Source organism: Ceratina calcarata, unplaced genomic scaffold (assembly GCF_001652005.2).
Source record: "Ceratina calcarata isolate Rehan_Ccalc_2016 unplaced genomic scaffold, ASM165200v1 scaffold178.2, whole genome shotgun sequence".
Taxonomy (NCBI): domain Eukaryota; kingdom Metazoa; phylum Arthropoda; class Insecta; order Hymenoptera; family Apidae; genus Ceratina; species Ceratina calcarata.
The window spans coordinates 523451-543280 of NW_017139212.1; the positions used below are offsets into that span (position 1 = coordinate 523451).

General features: G+C 40.1%; 1 protein-coding gene and 1 long non-coding RNA gene across 2 annotated transcripts in view; one reads left to right on the top strand and one right to left on the bottom strand.

Moving 5' to 3' along the window:
• The window catches only part of LOC113463867 (uncharacterized), a 206709-nt gene that overhangs the window by 23122 nt on the left and 163757 nt on the right, over nucleotides 1–19830 (bottom strand). The window lies entirely within an intron of this gene.
• Nucleotides 7922–19830, top strand: part of LOC108632931 (uncharacterized) — a 72000-nt gene continuing 60091 nt past the window's right edge. The window contains exon 1 of the mRNA XM_018037816.2: nucleotides 7922–8149. Coding sequence (XP_017893305.1) covers nucleotides 8014–8149 — 136 coding nt within the window. The 5' untranslated portion in view covers nucleotides 7922–8013. The remainder of the gene's footprint in view (nucleotides 8150–19830) is intronic.

Genomic DNA, 19830 nt, shown 5'->3' on the forward strand with positions numbered 1-19830 from the left:
TCTAAAAGAACATCAAACCTGAAAGTATAACCAAACAAATATTAAATTGAAAATAAGAGCGTGGCTAATAGATAATTCTGAATATCATCAATATTGTTACTTAATTATATAAGATTTTATTTTAGATATCATTTCGTCAAATATATAATAGTTTATGTAAATATTATATCAGTTTCACACAAGTTAATTATTTAGTTCTAAAAATAGCAGACCTATGTATAAGTATGGCTCTATAGGATAACAGCTATGTACATATATCGGTTATATTTTTCTACGAATTGATGTACTATAGCGAGTAATTGAAATGATGAGGAAAATTAAGGAAACGAGTCCTGAAATTAGAAACCGGAGTAAAATAATTTGTTTGGAGAGAGGGAACGGTGAGAATTTGCAGATAAGTTGGCGGGAATATAGGAATTGTTAACTCTGAAGTGCTACAGTTTCGATTTCACAAGGAACACGGAATTAATCGTTCCACTTTATGCATGCATAACGACCGAAGAAACTTGTTCCCGGCTTCTGCCGCGGTTCTATTTACATTCATAAGTATTTCTTTCACCTCATTTGTTGAATTGCAAATTCGGAGCGTGGAACTTTTCGCGGTAAATAATCGATGGCCACTCCGGCCGCGATCCTGCGATGCAATTTATAGGAACAATCAGGAAACAAGAACGTCGGAACGAAAATAATTGTTCAACAACAAAAACCGATAGTTAGGAAAGAATAATCAGACAAATTTCGATGGTTTTCAGACGCGAGTACCACTTCACTCTTGGAAATTTAATTACGCGGATCTTTCTTTTAAAGAAAACTTAATTCCGCCGCCGTCCGACCAAAGTATGTCCATACTACTTATACCCAACTTCTTAAAAAACCAATCTCTACAGAGATCATCGAAGTTAATTTATTTTAGAACTTCGCAATGGTAGCTGCGTATCGAGCTATCAATTTCTTTTGTTTCGTGCATAGCATTAGCGAGCAGCGCAGTGATAGAAACTAAAATTTCGCCGACAGCCATTAAAATCGTTAATAGGCTACATTTTAGAGGACGCACTGGCCTAATCATAGTATCCGCGGACAACAACAACGGATTTATTGTCCTGATTTCCATCTCCATTGGGTGGGGAATACAGGGTAGCCATTAATTAATTATTAATTTTCACCCGGGCATTGTTCTTCCGAAGGCGAGCGGGCAATTTACTTTCGTAACATGGCTCGTTATAATATGATATTACGAATTACGAATTGTACTTTATTAACGGTTCTCCGAGTATACCAACAATGACCCCGGGATAATTCAAAGAACAATATGATAATAACCGTGCGTCGCTCCATAGTTCTGGCACGAGCTCGTAAAATATTTTGTTCTCTGCATCGACCATTGTTTCTGTTTCCTCAAATATTGTTTTCTGGAATGATTTCAAAGATTTTTATATACCGACATCGAATTTATTAGCATAGTACTGGGCATTACTGGAATTTATTGAAATGCATATTCAAATAAAATGTTTATTTTATTTTTCATTTGGCCTCTTACTTCATTTTAGATCATTTCATTTAAGTGGCAATTTCTTATTTGAAATTTAATTGTTTATTACTTGGCTTCATTGTGAAAATAATTTATTCTTTCTAGTGGCACGAAAGTTTTAATCACTCATCGTTTCCTGTTATTACTTTTCCTCATTTTCGCTTTAAATTAAGGTGACTAAATGCAATACATAGAATCGATATCGACTACGTAATGCATTTATTAATTATTCAAGGAAATATTACAGAATAATTTCTTTGTACACGTGAAATGGAGTCAAAAGTTGATGATTCAATTTTGGGTATGATAAAAGAGATGAATGTAGCATCCAGCAACAAAATACATCTTCAGATAGAACTTTTGTAGGTGTATTTCCGTGTCATGCAGATGGATACATGTGATTGTATGCCATATGATGTTCTGATTATTTTGTATTTAATTTATGTTCAGTTACATTCTTGTAATATTTGTATTTTATATTAATTTTATATAGTTATGTGAGTTAATATTACGAAGGTTCCAGGGTGGATTAGTTTAATTTAATTATAATTTAATAGAAATAAGTGAAGTTTGTAAGGTATGGAGGAATGAGTGATTAGGTTCAAACCAAGTCCTATTCTTAGCTCGATAAGACTAGAATAAAACATTATACTATATTAATATTAATGTAATTGTATACATGTTGTACGCATTTAATAAGAAAAAATATGTTGAACGATGATTAAACTCGATCTGTTAGGAGTGATTAGGTTGCTGCTTTGAAGAGGTCTGTGTCCTGTATTGATATTTAGAAGGACTACTCCGTATCGGTCTCCGATTATGCGAAGTAATTGAGGATCCTCCGTCCACAGGTATGTCTAAGGAAGGTTTCCAGTTGTATATTGATATTTGGAGAGACTCTTAGGTAATGGAATTCAGATCGTGGGTGCTGGGTAGGGTCAGAGGGAAATCGCATAACCAAGCGACCATCACTTTGCATTTAATACCGTTGACGGCTAGCCTAAATGAATTTTCGAACAAACGATTCGCACCGTCCCGCTTTTTCCCAATACACATTTTTATTCCCGTCACGAATTAAACATCATCGACATTGTATGCAGCGGATATATTTATTTACACCGACCAGCCGTTTATATTTACAACGTGTTTTATTACGCGTTTTTAAACAACGCTTCTGTTCCGATCGCTAACAGCAATTTTTATTGCTCGCCGTTTTCATCAAGTTCTATTAATAACTGATCGCGTTTGCACTAAAATTGATTGCTAAATGTAAACAATTGGGTGAACGATTCCATTCGCGAATGAATTTAAAAACGTTTCACAAATACTCGTCGCAAATTCAAGATGGAGTAAAAGATACGGTCGTACAGTAAACTTAATTGTACGCAGATTTTTATTAAATTTCTTCTGTTTGCGATCATGCGTATTCGACACGGGTGCTTCCCACCCGGTGGGACCGTACGAATTTATTTCCCTCCACCCTTTTTTCTTGTTCCACTCTCTCTCTCTCTACGAACTACACGGGGCACACAAGTATAAATCGATGGAAAGCGCTAGCGTACAAGAGTACTCGGCCACGTTGGTACGACTTAATTTATAATCGTTGATTTTAAATTCAACACGGTCCCTACGCAACGCGACGCGGGCGACGGCGGTAAGTGGGAAGGAAAGGGCGAGCGGGGGCGCGAGAGAGCGAGAAAGAACAATTCAACCCCGCCGATGAATATTAATCGACGTTTAATCGATATTCCAGGAGAACGTTGCCTACTACTCCCGAGGAGCTGGCTTATTTTATTCACCCTGCGCCTTCGCGCCTTCGCGGAATATTGTTTTCACCGTTCTACATGTTTTACACCTTGCCCCGGCTGTTTTGCATGCGGTTAATGAATAAAAAAAGGAATCACGCTCGGATGAGAGCCGGCGTCGTGAATACAATTTCCTTCCGGCTCGTTGATAGATTGTTCCGAGACGTTCTCTGCATTCTTGTCTGCCCCTTATCGGAAAAGTTCTTTTTTAAAATTAGTCACGAGGAAAGTGTAATACAACAATGTAGTAAATGTGGTTCAATCTAGAAATACCATTCGAATTATATTTACTGATCGTGGGACGCGTATTCTAGAAAATTTCACAAAGAATTCAATATTAATTTGTAAAACTTCTCGTCTAGATTATCAAATACAAAAATTCTACAAATATTCCAATAATAAACGCTCTGTATTATGGCAAACGATTCCTGGTAAAATAAAATATGTCGAAGCTGTAAATGAACAATATCCTCAAAAACGAAGACAGAAATAAAAGTCACAACTTCTTAATTAGAGAATTTATAAATAAACCGCCAGCCGGAAGAAGACTCAAAAAGCTTTGCCTAAGGAATTGGAAAACAAATAAGTAATAGCGAACGGTCAAAGGAGTTCCCAACTTCATGTCAATTTACATTCACCAAATTTACCTGACATTCCGTAAACAGAGTAAATTATAAATTTTCCAGAATGAAAAAGGAAAAAATTGTACGAACTTCCAGTTTAACCATAGAACTGTAAACCGATAAAATTGCTGGAAACAGAAACTTCTGTTTGAAACCCGAAAAAGGCTACTAAATACAATCTCAAAAACTCGAACAGGGAATCCCATTAACAAGTCTGATCCAGGGAACGGCGACACGTATCTCGATTTAACCCAGTTACTGACTGGAAGCTTGGCCAAGGTTCACTCTCTTCTTCCCTTTGGATCCCTCTTCCTTTCTATTTTTTTGCAACGCCTGGGCTCCGCGCCCCGGGGAGAGGCGGTTAATGCCGTTTCCTTCAAAAGACTGCAGCGTGAGGGAATTTTTCAATTAGCTTCGTTCGGTAGCCGCTGAATAACTGGATGACAAAGTGCCTAGCCCGCTGGTACAATATCACTCCGCGTGAGCTTTTATCAAACCTCTGCGTAATTAAAATAAGAAGTCCGCCGAATTTCGAGTGATTAACTCCGTGGCAGCCGCGTCAACGTTTCTACTATTCAGAAACCCATCGACATAATTTTTAGTAATGAAGTATTCATGGAATATACAAATTACACCTTTGAACATTTACACGCGCGCGTCTAATGGATAGGACTTAATCAACTGGAAGACTGATTAATTGATACGAGCAAATCAAAAATGTGTACACAATCCGCGAATGACAGGATTAATACTTTCTCGTTTGCTTGCCGGAATAAATGTGCCAAAGAGTCGTATTGTATCAGGATTATTATTCGTTTCAATCGGAGCGCTCCGCGGCGGACGTTTTATCACGGCGTACTCGCCCGACGGTGAAACGCGTTTTCGTTGAATTTGATTTTCCGCCAACCCTTTCTCCTCTCCGCTCGTTCTTTTTTTTATCCTGAACACTGGAATCGTGCGGTGAATATTAAACGATTCCCGTGTTTTCGAATGGAGCACAGCGATCGAGGCGTGGATTCGAAATGAAATGGAGGGACCCTTCGGACGTAATCGGAAGCGTTCTCGATTAGAAGGCTGCGGCCGACAAATGAAGGCAAGATAAACATTGCAAGCGCGGCGACGGGGAGGCCGCATTTGTCCTCGGATAACTGCGGTTCGTTAAAAATTCAATCTACACGCCCAGCAGTTTTCCCCGATCCTGGCTATGAATAATCGACGATTCGACCGCGTCCGTGGGTGCGGGACGGCAGGGGAGGGACGCACCAAGTGGATCGGGAGTATCTGATACACGTTCTATTACAGATTATCGACTTGGTGCTCCTGCTACGTGACTTGATTAATCGTCCGCTCTGTATATTTAATTCGCACTGCCGACGCGCGCAATCGATAGTGATTCGTGTCGCCTGCACCGGAACAATTATCCGCGAAGCAATACTCGAACGTACGTGCTGTGAATAACCGAGTTGACGGACGCGTCGATTTAAATGGGTACCGGCTAGAATCGTCCCAAGGAGGATCGTTCACGGCAATGAAATCGCAGGACGCCGAACTCGAAACTACCGAGCAATTTTTGAACGAACTTTAAGAAAACTTTACGAACATTTGAATAATTAAACTCGTCTTAGAGTTAGTTTCCGACTTGTCGGTAACACGTCGAATAAATCCCGAGTTCCTCTTACTGTGTCGAAATGGGAAATACACGTATTGAATCGAACTTTCAATTTTCTTGCACGGAAGTCAAATCAACAGGGTTAACATTTTGCTTACCGGAAGATTATTACCCAGTGGCAAGCGATAGGTAAAGCGTTAATAATGAAAAGGACATGTAATGTTCGAGGGAAGGTAAAGAGGAGAGAAGACAGAGTCTATATTTTGCCGTTGAAAAGGGGGCGCATGGAATAGCCTTAAGGATCGAACAGCGCGAGGTACGAGCTGGTTCAGCAGGACAGGGAAAAGAAAAGCGGGTTCAGGCAAAACAAGAAACACGCGTGCGACAAGGGGTAGAACGGGCGTAGAGGAGAGCGACAGGGGGGTTGGAGCGCGCGCAGGGGCGAGGTAAGGAGTGAAACAGCGCGACGGGACCGAGGAAGCCGAAGCCGCTTCGTCGTCGTCGTCGTCGTCGTTCGCAGAGGGAACGAGACCAAGGGCGAGCGCGACGCAGAGGGCACGACCGTACCCGAGGAGTGGAGGAGCATGCGCGGGTGGGAGTGGCACCTTATTCGTCGTGCAGCTCCCGCCAAGGCTTTCTGTCAACTACGAACTCTCGGACGGAAAAGATAGCCGGCCGCCTGTCAACGTGCTCGCGTTATTCGCATTACTTTTTTTTTAATTCGATCGACTCCCGTGATCCGCGCGACGATTCCTAAAGAATGTGACTATCTTTCGATACGACAGTGTGATACACGAATACTGTTTTTTCTGTGACTTCTTTGGAAAACGTGATTGTCCTGCACGCAGCACGTCTTTCCTCAGGTGGATAAACGGATACAGCTAAGGATTACCGATTATTCGCACGAGCATTGACATGGATTATATCGACTCATGGATTTGAAGTGATCGGATGGATAAAGTGAGACGAGGTTCGTGCGACGAGGTGTGATCGTGATCGATCACATCGACAGAGATCGGGACGGAAGGGTTGGCAATTAAGTATATCGCGGCGACGGGGGTGGACAGTGTCACGTGGATGTGCGAGCTAAGTGACACGTGGCTGTGACGCGTTTGAATGCATTTCACCGATACGGGCGGCATCCGTCGAAGATTAGAATAAGAACTTAGTGCGAGTTACGCGGTATAAAAAAAAGAATAAAGATTCAAAAGTAGTAGGCGTTGTGAAGTTGTCGAGAGCGGATTGAGCGAGCGGAAGGATAATGCCAGAGTTTCGCGTCGCCGTTGATTAGCGCGTGTCTTCGAGGAAGGCTATGTTCCCTTTGCGGATAATTAATCTGGATACTAATTAGCCACCGGGCCAAGGAGACAAATGCGAACGGGCCGTTGCCAGTCGGTTCGACGGATTTGCTGATTAAACTCGCCACCGGATGACCCGTAAGGATCCGGATGAAAGGGCGGGCTAATGAGACCGGGGAGACGACGCCTCGAAAGCCGGCGCTCTCGTAAGAACGCGATACTGGAAAGGACAAGTTCCGTGGTCCGAAAGTACCGAGAAGATTGCCAATTTCCTCGGCCGGAAGAAAAAGATGTGGATCGTTCAAACTGGAAAAAGATAACGAGCTTCTCCTAGCCGTGGGCCCGAAGGGATACATCGTTTCGGACGCCTTTTGTGCCGCTTTAGATCCAGCCGATAGTTTTCATGATTCAGGCATCGCTGAAATATTATCAAATCTGTCCGTCTATCGCAGGATCAAATACCCCGGATTGGACTAATAAGAGCATCTCGAAAAAGATCCAGCATCCGATGACACGGAAGAACAGCCGTCGATCTTAATATCGAAGATTTGATTACCGTAGAAATCTCCATTCTGTCCAGAATTCCGAGAGTACTTCGAGCATCGAACCACGGTCTGTGATCAATTGCCAGGAACAAAGTCGCTGGAGGATCGCTTAGAAAATCGTAAAACGAGCGATTTTCCAATAACGTATTTAAAGTAGCTTGAGGAAGCGTCGAACGATCATATTTCGTCACCTGGCTCGAAGCGATCCAAGGGTCCCCGCCCATCGAGGGAACTTTTAAACGTCGAACGCTTTGCAGGACCACCCCTCGCCTCGGTCCGGAGAAGAATGCCAAAGAATATCTCGGAGTTCTAGTTCGTGGAACAGTCGCGGACGATAAAAGCGAAGGCGCACAGTCGCGGTGCAATTTAAGTCGGTGGAAAGCGGCCAACAGTTAGAGAATAGAGAGTCAGGAGCGGGTATCCAGGTGTCCGGAACCGGCGCCCGTTCTGTGGATTAACGGACTCTCTCTCTCTCTCTCTCGCGCGCTTGGTCTCTCTTTCTGTCTCCGTGTGCAAATTACACGGGCGCGAACGCGACGGGTCCCTCGGGAACGGGGAACGATCGGTCTGCACGGGGAAAACGTTTCTCAGATGCCGACCGAACGATGAAACACTCCAGGAGACGAGCGAGTGGTTCGAGTGCCATTTCGATCGCGAGCGATTCGTGTTCCAGCTGCGCGGGAGCCTGTCCGACCAAAATGCGACTCGCGCTACTGCTGCTCTGCTCTATCTTCAGAACAGGTGAGCAAAATTTATGGAATTACGTCGCATCTATATATTGATCATTTTCTCATATGCGTTTCCGCTAACATGATGGGATGATACTTGAGCATAGACACAGTGCTCTTCACTTGAACAGCCTTGGGTAAGAATTGATGTACGCTTATGTCAAAGAAAGGAATTTTATTGAAAATTCTTGCTCACTAATTAGATACGTTAGCAGTAATAGTAGATGATATATTGTAGTTTATATTGATTTACACACTTTGAGAATATAAGAGGCTTCTAGCTTCCATATGAATAGCCTCAAGTGTGTAATCATAGTTAGTTGATGCTCTGTTATAGACCAGAGAAGAAATACTTACATACAATAATTCTACGTTTCATCATTTTATATATTTATGTTATTTTATTCATATTATATACGATTTCTTACGAAGAAGTAATATTCGAGGCTATCCAACTGAACAGCACTGTACTATTTAAGAGAAGAGACCTAGAGTATTTCTGCTGACACCGTAAAAGATAGAAAAATTTTTTGTCTCGCCCTTCTGACATATCGAAAAAAAGAAACTCTGTGAGTCATTTTCTTTTACCAATCGACTGGTCTCAAGTCTATTTTCGTACGTCCGTGTACTTAAAACGTCTTGACAAATGAAATTTGAATTGAAATTCTATAAGAATAGTCTTGAACGGAACTTCATACTTTGTTCCAACATTCATGATCAATCATTATACATATAATTTTATCGACCTCGGCGTTTAATTAGGTATTAAAATTATTCTTGCAATTGATAATGAAGTAAGTGGCTACTTTGAAGAATGATCAAATTCCCATTTCCACCGTAGTAATCCTTTTGCCTGATTCCGGTTCATTGAAAGTGTTACCTTCAACCAGGATAATTGGAACTTCTTCACGGAGTTTCGCCCGCTGCTTACGCATTTCCTCGCGAAGCTCACTTGCCGGGTAAATAGAATCGCGTTTCTCGATTAAACCTCGAGCTTCCCGCTGTTAATTGCCCCGCGAAGAATACGAGCGATCGTTGCGTTCTTCTTTCCGGTTATCAGAACGCTGTTATCGATTTCTTGATTTTTCCTTCTTGACTTCGCCCGGGGGTTTTGTGTGCTCGCGTGTAAGTCAGGGCGTGTATGCGTTCTACAGGGGATGATAGGTGAGGGATGAGAGTCATTAGAGAATTCACGCGTAAGGGTGGCCTCGTAGGACAGGATTCTTCCATTTGGCGAGCCATCTGTTGGATTTTGCGGAGGGTAGTTTCGAACCATTGATCAGGATTTCCAGGATAAAGGTGTCAGATTTAGAAATATGGTAAATGAGCCGAGGACGTGCTTCAACTTTCTAGGTGCTTTTAAATGTCCCTCACGAAATTGTTGAAAAACTCTTCGACGAAATCGTCATTGAACAAAATAAATCTTGTTGACACGGCGTCGAAGAAATAATTTACACAAGATTAAACTGGAGTGGACGAAAGATTAAGGAGAAAAGAAGAAAAGAGAGAAATTGTATATATCCTATGAAAGACATAAATGGCTTCAAACCTTCTTTCAAAGGATGTTTTACGTATTGTATTCCACCAGAAGGAACGCGATTGAGTTTCGATTCGTCTGAAAATATTTCATGAATTTTGGCTTATCCAATATTTATGATGATTGAATGATGTTTGAAATCTCGTTATTCAATTTTTAGTAGTTATTATTGGTTCTTTATTCTTTAATTGAAAATCTCCTGAACGTCTTCCGACTATTTTCGCACTAATTTCTATATCGTTAATTGCATTTGTGTTAGTAGCAATATCAGTTGAAGAACGAAAATGATCTTTCGACACACACGAACGACCATTCATTTCCTGAGTCGTTTTTCGTGGTCTACTACTTTCTGGTCGATCACAATGGAGGCTACTCTTTAAAAACTTGTAACACGCTTGGTGAAAAATAGTTTCTGACCTATTAACAATACTTGAGCAAATGTTCCTTTTGCTTTTGAAGTTGCACAGTCTGTTCCCTTTCTGTAGATAGTAAATTCTGCGATTTCCCCGTACTTCTATGCTCACTAAATAAACTTAAAAAACATGTTAAACACAAACTTCAGTATCACTATATCAAAATATCATGCAATTATGTTAAATGCTACTCGTTGGACAGATCGTCTTAAACTAAACGCTATTCATAAGAGTCAGGAAAACAGAAATACTAGTCATCTGACATGCACATATATAATTAAAAAAAAACAATACTAAATGAAAACGATTATATAGTTAGACTCATGTACAAGCGTGTAATTGAAATTCGTTATCTTAAACTTATGGCCGGTACTGTACATCAAACCTCTATCGACAGTATCGAAAGTAATCGTTAACAATCATATCAAGTTCAACGCCACTTGATATGCGATACGTCAGTGTAACTAAACATTCCACGGTCTGAAATTTCGGCGTTGGAATTGAGTCAAGTCCCATGATTCGAGCTTAATCGCAATAACATCGACGGTATAAGGGTGTGTTCGAATTCGATTTCGGGCAAATATTTGATCACGAATCGGGGCCATTCTCATGAATGACATTTTGCTTTTTACGCTTTGTTTGCCCGTATCACCCCCACTCGCGCGATCGGTCGTTTCTTTTTTTTTTTTTTTTGCCCCACTAGAAAAAACATCCGAAACATTTTGCGCATTTTTTGCAAAGAGCTGCTCTCGAGAGGACGTTCATCGGAAAAGTGGATAGCCGTTACGAAACAGTTTAAACAGCAACGTGTTCGAGCGTATATCGGATCTAGTCAAATCCGTTTTCATACTTCGATGTCTCCCAATGCCCGGTTTTATCCCCTTTTTTAAAAAATAAATACGCGACTTTCATATTTCAAATCAAAACCTCCTTTCACGGTGCTTTATCATAATATACTGTATTCTCTTCTCAAGGATAATGTGGTTTACGTAACAGTAAAATGCATACAGTCGTTACATGTAAAGTAACTGGTGGAATAACCACGTAAGGAATGATTCAGGAGTGGGAAATGGCAGGAAAATAAGATGAAAATGGAGAATAAAATGTTTGGCTTTGTTTCAGAGGAAATCGGCTTTAAATATTAAGCAAACGTGCAGCTTATATATATTTATTTGGGAGACAATAACAACGATAATTAAAAATAATTATAAAGGTTAAACAAATATATGAGTAGCTAGATTATATTAGTCCTTCATCTCAATACTTAATTTAAATGTTAATTAAGTAATATTTTACATTAATAATCTCATGTCTGTAATACAGGTAAAAAACACAAGAAAAACATTTGTTAATTAACGTTCAGTTTGTATGACTACGTCTCAACTCAACATATCTCGTTGTGTATTTATTCTTCATGCTTCGATTCGTGCTCATTTTACTGGATAATTGAGAATAAAATAAAATACTTAATTTCTCCCATAAACTGTATTATTACCGGATTTATATTATTACCGGATAAAATATTGGCAATTCTGACGAATTAATGATTCTGCTTCACGAACTTCTCTGAACGTTTCATAACGTATTCTGTTTCAATTAATTAAACGCGAAATGAATTCTTTCCTTGTAATTCGTACAAACTTGTAATTTCTTTGGAATTAACCATTGTTTAATTGTAGCTACGTAAATAACCAGAGAAGTAAGACAAAAATGCTAGTAATAATGTTCGTAATAATTTGAACTAAGAGAATAAGCTACAAAGAGACATGTTAGACTGAAACATAATTAAGTGCACGTGTATCTGGTGAATATTCAGAATCCATTTTCTATTAAACAAAGATCAGTTATAAAAGAAAACTCTCTTTAGATGTAAGACTTATTATTTTATATACAATTACATTTCTCTCAACGTTCCATGATGTAATTAATTAATCCTCCTGTTTTAATTAATTAAATACGTACAAACGTGTAATTTTTTCTAAATTAATCATTGTTTTAACGTGACTCCATAAATAACCAGAAAAGTCAAACAGAAATGTTACTAAGAGTTTTGTGATATTAGGAAACCTGAACCAAAAGATATATTGGATTGAGACAAAATATACGTGAATCTGGTGTCATTGTTCTCTAAAATAAAGCCTGGTATGAACAAATTTAATTCTACATTTTCATCTTATTTTCCTTTTTTTTTTTTACACAGAATCGACCCTAGACAACGACCCTACCGAGAGTAGACGTAAATAACGCGTATGCGGTAGACAATTCGTGAAGAGTGCGACAATTAAAACGTTTTTAACTCAACTTTTGTAACTCGACTCATTTGTCGCGGTAACGGTTTCTAGACGTCCTCGTACTTTTCCTCCTTTCGGCATGGAGAAAAGCTGAGGATGAAAATTGTGGCCAACGCTCTAAAAGCGTCCGGCGTTCCTGGGATACGTAGCGATACGCTCGCCGGTTAATCGACGTTTTTAACGTTTTCAACTCGCGCTTCGCGTTCTATGCAATTTTCATTCTCGTCTCGTCCGACGTGGTAAATACAATGCGGATGGAAATGCGGAACGGATTTCCACGACTGTTTCCATCCGAGATATTGAGAGAAGCCGGACCGGGGAGGACGACGGCGGTGACGCGCGATTCGATTCAAATCGCGCGTACTGAATAATTTCTCCGCGGGCCGGCATTTTTTAATAAAACTTCATCCCGCGCCCGTTCGTTTGTTGCCTGTTCAACGAAACCCGGCGTCGAAGCAATTTAAAGTTTCCCAGCGGTAATGGTTATCTCATGGTTCGCGATGATTAGACGTACCTTCCGCGCTTCACCGAGAACCGTGAGCAATCCATTTGTAACATTACTGTTCCCACACGCTCTCCAATTAATCATCATCAAATATTTAATGTCGAACATCAAACGTGTACAAATCGTTAAATATTAAACACTGTCACGTTCCTGGTTTTACAAATATTTGCTGAAATATATTATACCAATTTCTTTGCCAAACAATCTGACGATGTGACAAATTTCAGTAAATATCGAAATCAGATTCTGATTTAGAAGTTCTGCAATTATCTGTGTACGAGTGCCGAAAATCGTCGCGGAGAACAAAGGGTCGCCGTGAATAAATTCGTCGCGAGGGTGGAAAGAGCGAGACGTGGAAAACACTCGTGGAAAATGATTCGAAACGGAGGGTGCGGAGTGTGGCGAAATCAATTTGCAGAGAGGATTTAATGCGTCGACGGTGGCCGTCGACGCAAGGCGAGGCGCGATGTTCAAGTTGACGAATAAATTTCAGAACTCATTATTGAACTCGTTACTGGCTTAATTACGAAAGGAAATCCAGGCTCCCTGCATTTTAAATTCGAATACAGTGCGTCAATTTTCTTCTGTCCTCGGGTAAAATTGCTTTCGTTTGGTTTCCCCTGGCTCCTCCACCGTTCGGTACAATCGTTTTCTTTGAGAGAGAAAATCGCGGGAATTTTTATTTTCGCCGTTTGAAATCGAGGAGAGAAGCTGCCCCTCGAACGGAGCCAGAATTCATGACCGTTTGTGCCTTTGGCTCACCCGTTCGCCAGTGAAATGTGAACTGCTTAGCTGGCGTTCCTGCTCCGTTTCCGCGAGAGGGGAGGAATTAAGCGGCGGGGACTCTGATTTCTTCTCGTTGTTCCGATCTTCTCAGACACGATTTGAAATGCAAAATGTGCCCCTGGCGTAAATCGCTCCAACGGTAAATTGGAAATGTATACAATTTCAGCAACAAACCTTAGTAGTTATATTGGGTCAGTGCAAAAGCTCTTCACTGTTTTCAAACGAGACGTACTTCTTTGCTTGCGGGAAATGTTGTACTGTTTTAAATTAAGGCTTTATTACTTGATGGTAATTATTACTACAAATACAGTGCTGTTCACTTGACAAGCCTCGAACAGCTCCAACTAGTTTTTCTTAGCAGTGTATACAATATGAATAAAATTATGAAATGTAGAATTCTTAAAAATATTTCTTCTGTAATCTACTGCAAAGCATCAACGACTGTGGCTAAACACTTGAGACTATTCATGTTAAAACTGAAAGACTCTAGTATTTATCACAACAACAACAAAATATAGGTTGCTAGTAATATTGTTTGAGTATAAAAATTCTTGTCTAATTCCAAACAAGACAAGTTTACGTTTTATAATAAAATTCTTTTATGTATTCATTCCTGTTTTCTGTCATTTTGCTTATGGTTTGAATTTCTTTTTCGTAGAAGCTGTCCCGCTCCTAAAAATCAAATTTTTTGAACTTTTATTAATACTTTTGCGACTCGCAGGTTTAACCATTTTTATTTATCGAATTCAGGCGAGTATATTTTCCAAGAGTATAATGGGACTTCTTGGAACGGAGCACTGAACCGTGGCAAAGAAGACCTACGCTCGTTTTTAAGTATAAGAAACGAATGGTGACAGGTCTGTCTCGCGAGCTACCGAACTGACTCGTCATTAGTCACCTTCAATGTAAATCAGCCGAATGCAAATCAGGCAATATATCAAGTAGATAGGTGCCCGGATTGATTTATTGGCCCCCCTCGCCATTGACTTCCCTAAGGGCAACGAGCATAATGACATCTTTTCTATACTATACCGGGCATCATATCTTCCCCCGCAGCTCCGCGATACCACCTTACTTCGTTCGAATACAAATTGGATAAATTCTCCAGGAGTTCCGCCGAGTCCTTCACCTTAACTCAATAATTCTTGGCGATACTTCAATACTGATTTGTAAAAAGAAGAAGAAGAAGAAGAAGAAGAAGAAGAAGAAGAGGTACAAGTTTGCTGTAACTGATAACTAGGAACCGGGTACATCTTTGTCAAATAACAAACCGTGAAGAATTAATTAAATACGAGCCAATTTCACGTTCCGAGACATCTCCGGAGTTATATTCATAACTGTAATGCTAGCTCACTGACGCATCACAAGATTAATTCGACTCGGTACAATAGTAGTAGCTTTTTATTGAACCGTGTTCCCTTTATGCACTGTTTGAATATACTTATGAATGGTATGATACCGGAACGACGTACGGAAACGATTTTGGCCCGATCGGGAAATCGATGCAATTCCTCAGGAGCGGCTGGAATAAATCAGGGTGCATCTGCTCGTAAACAGTCGGCGAGCGAAAGAACGGCGGAGTAAGGGAGCCTCGCGGCGGCTACGTTTTCATCGGGAGCCAGCGGCGCGCGGAACGGAGGCGGAAAAGGGAGCAGCGGAATGATAGCGGGAAAACGGAGGGGAAGGAGCAGAAGATGCGGTGCGACGCGGAACACGAAAGAAGCCGCACAGAATGCGCGCGGTGGTGCGCGCGAAGGCGGCCGGAGATTATGCAAACGACAGCCAATTCGATTGAAGTGCACCGCAAATAACCGCAGTTTTAACCCATTCGGCTAAATGCGTCCATCGTCCGCGTAGCACGGCTCTCTCTATCTTCCTCTGTCTTTCTCAGTCTCTCCCGGGTTCACCTTCCATTAAAATATCTGGAACGAGTACCTCGCTCGGACACCGGTCTTTCATTAATCTTGCATTATCGGCTCGATCTGTGATTCGAGCATTATAAGCTCTTTTTCGAGCTTCGTCACCCGTGATTTCATTTCGACGGAATTTTTAACGCGCGCCCTTATTGTTTGACGTTCTAATTGCCATTTTTTGAACGATATACAGATCAGATCAGCTGGAAATTAAATTGGATCAAGATCATTCGACTGCGGATTTTTATGCGGAATTAAACTTGCATGGTATCAGTTTAAGGATGTATAGGCTATATACTGAAACGATGCTAGCATGTTGAATTTGTTATTATAGATTCCTATTATTATTAAAAAGCTAGCTGCAAAATTTTAAACCAATTCATGGGTTTTTTGAAAAATTACAGTGACTTAAAATTTGCATGTACTCTTATGGTAATTATGCATAAATGGCACTTTTTGGTAGAATTGTACCTGATTTGCAACAGTTTACATGTCTATAAGTCCTACAATTTTTACTTCCACTTACTTTTTATTCTGTATCATAAATACTATTCTCGAAGTTGATATTTAAAATACTCATATAACATTCATTAACAACTATAGAAAATTACAAAATTCTTTAACTGTTGAGTCTACATTTGATTATGAATGAAATCAAAATTTTGCCATTCAACATAGAAATTCAAGATATAATATTTTATTTAATAAAGTCTCGAAAAATTCCTGAAATTTTGCAGTGTTTCACTAACTCCTTGACCTGAAATGACAAGTCCAGCTCGATATGAACTTTCTTGAGCACATTAACAATAACGAGCTGCACTTGTCACAAATTATTGAGAGTTGGAGCTTTTTAAGAGGAAAGTATATGCAAGTCACAGCGAGTCCATCGCTTTGATACGTTTGTTTGCATGATTTGAGTAACAGTCTGAATGTAATTTGTGTAAATCTACGCAACCAGTAAATTGCATAAAGTAAAAGCAGCACGACACGCCATACTAATGAGGTGAAATAGCAGTTATTTTACTAGTAATATCTGTCCATAGAAGTCATATATTTTTTCAGAAGGAAATATCATAAATATACATACAACGTGTAGGAACATTAGCTGATATGATTAAAAGAATGGAATCCGAAAGTGATAATGACAGTGTTGAAGTGAGTGAATATGAACAGTGTGATGAAGAAGGATTTGATAGTGTCACTTTGTCATATAAAGCCGATAAGGGGAGAGTTGTAATAGCGATAGCAGTGCTGATAGTGATGTTACACCCAGCCTGAAACGTGTAAAACGACTAAACAGTGACGAAAATGTTCAATTCAGTGATAACGAACTTGCGAACAATGCAGGTACGTTTTCAGAATAGTGGAACCGGGGAGAGAAAGATAATGCTCCAAAAATACACCAATTTGCAGAAGTATAATTCAGTTAAAATTAAGAAAATTAAAAATCTGCCTGAGCAGTGCTGCTTGAAAATAAATTGCAGTTCAAAGGGTTAATGTATAACTAATAACTGTTAAAATTTGGATGCTTCGTCACTGTTCTTATTTAAGGATCGATACCACCTTAAACACCATGCTATTCATTTTGCTGTTGACACTTCATGCACTTTTAACTATCATATGTATTTTTTTACATACTTGTGATGTGCCGATGCTATCTGTGACGCAAATCATACGTTCTTCCACTTTTCACGTGTGTTCACCGTGCGATTCTCAGTATGGATAGTTTGTGAAATATAATTATATTAAAACTTGTTTTGTTCGATACGAACGAGTCACGCAATTTCAATCATTAAAATACACGTATGACTCATAATATTTACTCAATTCTGCTATGAATGCATGGAATCTGCAGTATAAAGAATCACGGGATTATTGATGAAACGATATTGTCTAAGGTGTTCCTGCATTTACTAATTCCACTCGATTCAGACAATCTCGATTGCGATTAGCCAGTGCCCAGTAATTTTTCACCGAGCTCAGTAAACGCCCTCCGAGGTTTTGCACAATGTCGGGGAACGGGTTGCAGGAAAAATTACGATGGATCTCGAAGCACGGAGGTCGATCAGTGTAAGCTGATCCACGGTTTCGCGACAGGACGCGATCAATCACGCTGCAGCATCGAGGTAAATGAGCTCTTTCCATCCGCGATCGGATCGGACAAGAAAACGGGGGCCGAACTACGAACGCGGAATCGTTTCTAGTCCCTACTAACGAAGCTCTCGTCAAATTGATGATTAAGGTGCTCCTAATTTTCGATTGAACCTCCAATTTCGTCAAGAATTACTGGTACCTTTCAATCGAAACACCCTCTACCCCGGTGTTCGACGTTTCAGTGAACTTTTGCTCCAGATACCATTCAATCGGGTGATCCCGTTTTTCTCTAGTGAAGAATCCACTCAAAGCACACAAGGAGTTTTGCACCAATATAACGAAGTTTATAACAATTTCTTGACGAACTCTAGGAACAAATCAATCGAATTAAAGAAGATTCTTTATTCAAAGATTTTTTGAGGTAGTTAACGCGTACTTTTGCTTCAGAAAATTTATTACGAAGTTGTTTGATCTTTCCTATTACTAGACTACGGATTTTTATAAGACACACATGATGTCAATATTCAAATAAGAATTTCTTTTATGCTTTAAAAATTATAATATGCACTTCGCTTTTGGGATTCCGTACATTTTTGGATATTAACTGCAATTCTTATATTTTTTCCTAATTTCGCAAAACTACATAAAATCCCCAGTCTTCTTATTCATTTCCACGCAGAGGACATTTCATGGGTTTATTCAAAAGAGCTTTTAATTTATAATAATTTCTTGAAACAAATCAATTTAATTAAACAAGAATCTTCATTCAAAAATTTTTGTACATTATTAACGCGTTTTCTCGTTTCGGGAAATTAATTACGAAACGCGTTATATGTTCTTTATTACTTTTCACGCAGGGGACACTTCACGGGTGTTTATTCGACGAGCGAGTCGAAAATGTGAGAACCGTGAACACCGACACCAGGAGAACCGACGTCGCTTCGTCTGTATTCACATCGAAATTACATTTCCAACTGTTTCGCTGTCTAAATAGCCTCGACTCATCATAAACAAATATCATTCGCTGGTAGCGTACTCGGGGTGAAAGAGAACCCCGGCATTAATAAAAGCCGCAATATCTCGACCTTATGCCGCGGATAATTCTGCGGGCTTTTATCGTTTTCATAAACGCAGTCCGGTACGTAAAAATCGTCCCGCGGCTGCATAGCATCCTCCTAATCGTCTCTCCCTCATTTTCCGCTCTTTCCCCACTGATGCTTTCGAAAAGCTGTTCAGAGGTGAATAATAAAACTCTCTCATGCCTCTCGCCTAGCCTTTCATTTCGCCCTTTGGATCGATCGCTTTTTCAAAAGCATTTCCGTCGTTTAGCATTATTTCGAGTTTCTCTTCTCGTTCCCTTGAAATAATTCAATAAAAAAAATGAGAGAGCATGGATCATTCTTTAATTGAAAGCGCTCCGTGCTTGTGGGAAACATTTTCATATTGTGTTCTTGGAAACCGGCGCAGGAATGTTTTATTTAAAAAGAGAGTCAGTTCTTCCAGGGAATTTAATAAAAATAGATCATGCGAACGCCTCGGCTGTCTTGGACTTCGTACGAATTTCTCAGCTAGTCAGGAGAGGAGTTCCTCTGTCGCTCAAAGAAATTTCGACTCGAATGATTTCGCGATTCTCAAAAATTCTCTCCTGATGCCCGGACATAAAGGCGGAAAGGCTTTCGAGCGTCGCGGGCGTAGAAACGTCGTGTCGAGTAAAAATTGTAGACTTTTTCTCTCGTTCCCTCGAATTCCTCAGTTTTCACGGATCTAGGAGAAAAACGACTACGTGTTTCTCTTGGATTTATGTCGAGATTGTGCTCGAGTCGTTTCCCCTGCTTCCTTAAACTTCACTTCTTAATTTTACATCCCGGATATTTCCTCCGCTGCATTTTAATCCAATTGTGCTCGAACTAGAATCGACTTCCTTCCCTTGCTTCCAGAATTCTTTTGCTAATTTTGAAAATACTTCGGAGATTCTCTTTGAGATTCTCCGGTTCGTCTAGATTCTGACTACATTACATGAAATGTGTGACCCAGAAAGACTAGCGCCGGAGCCGGACTTGATTTGTTTCCCTCGGTTCTAAAATTCTCTTTGCTAATTTCATTCCATCACGGCAGCGGAGAAAGGGAACACGCTTCTGCCGCAATTACTGGACGT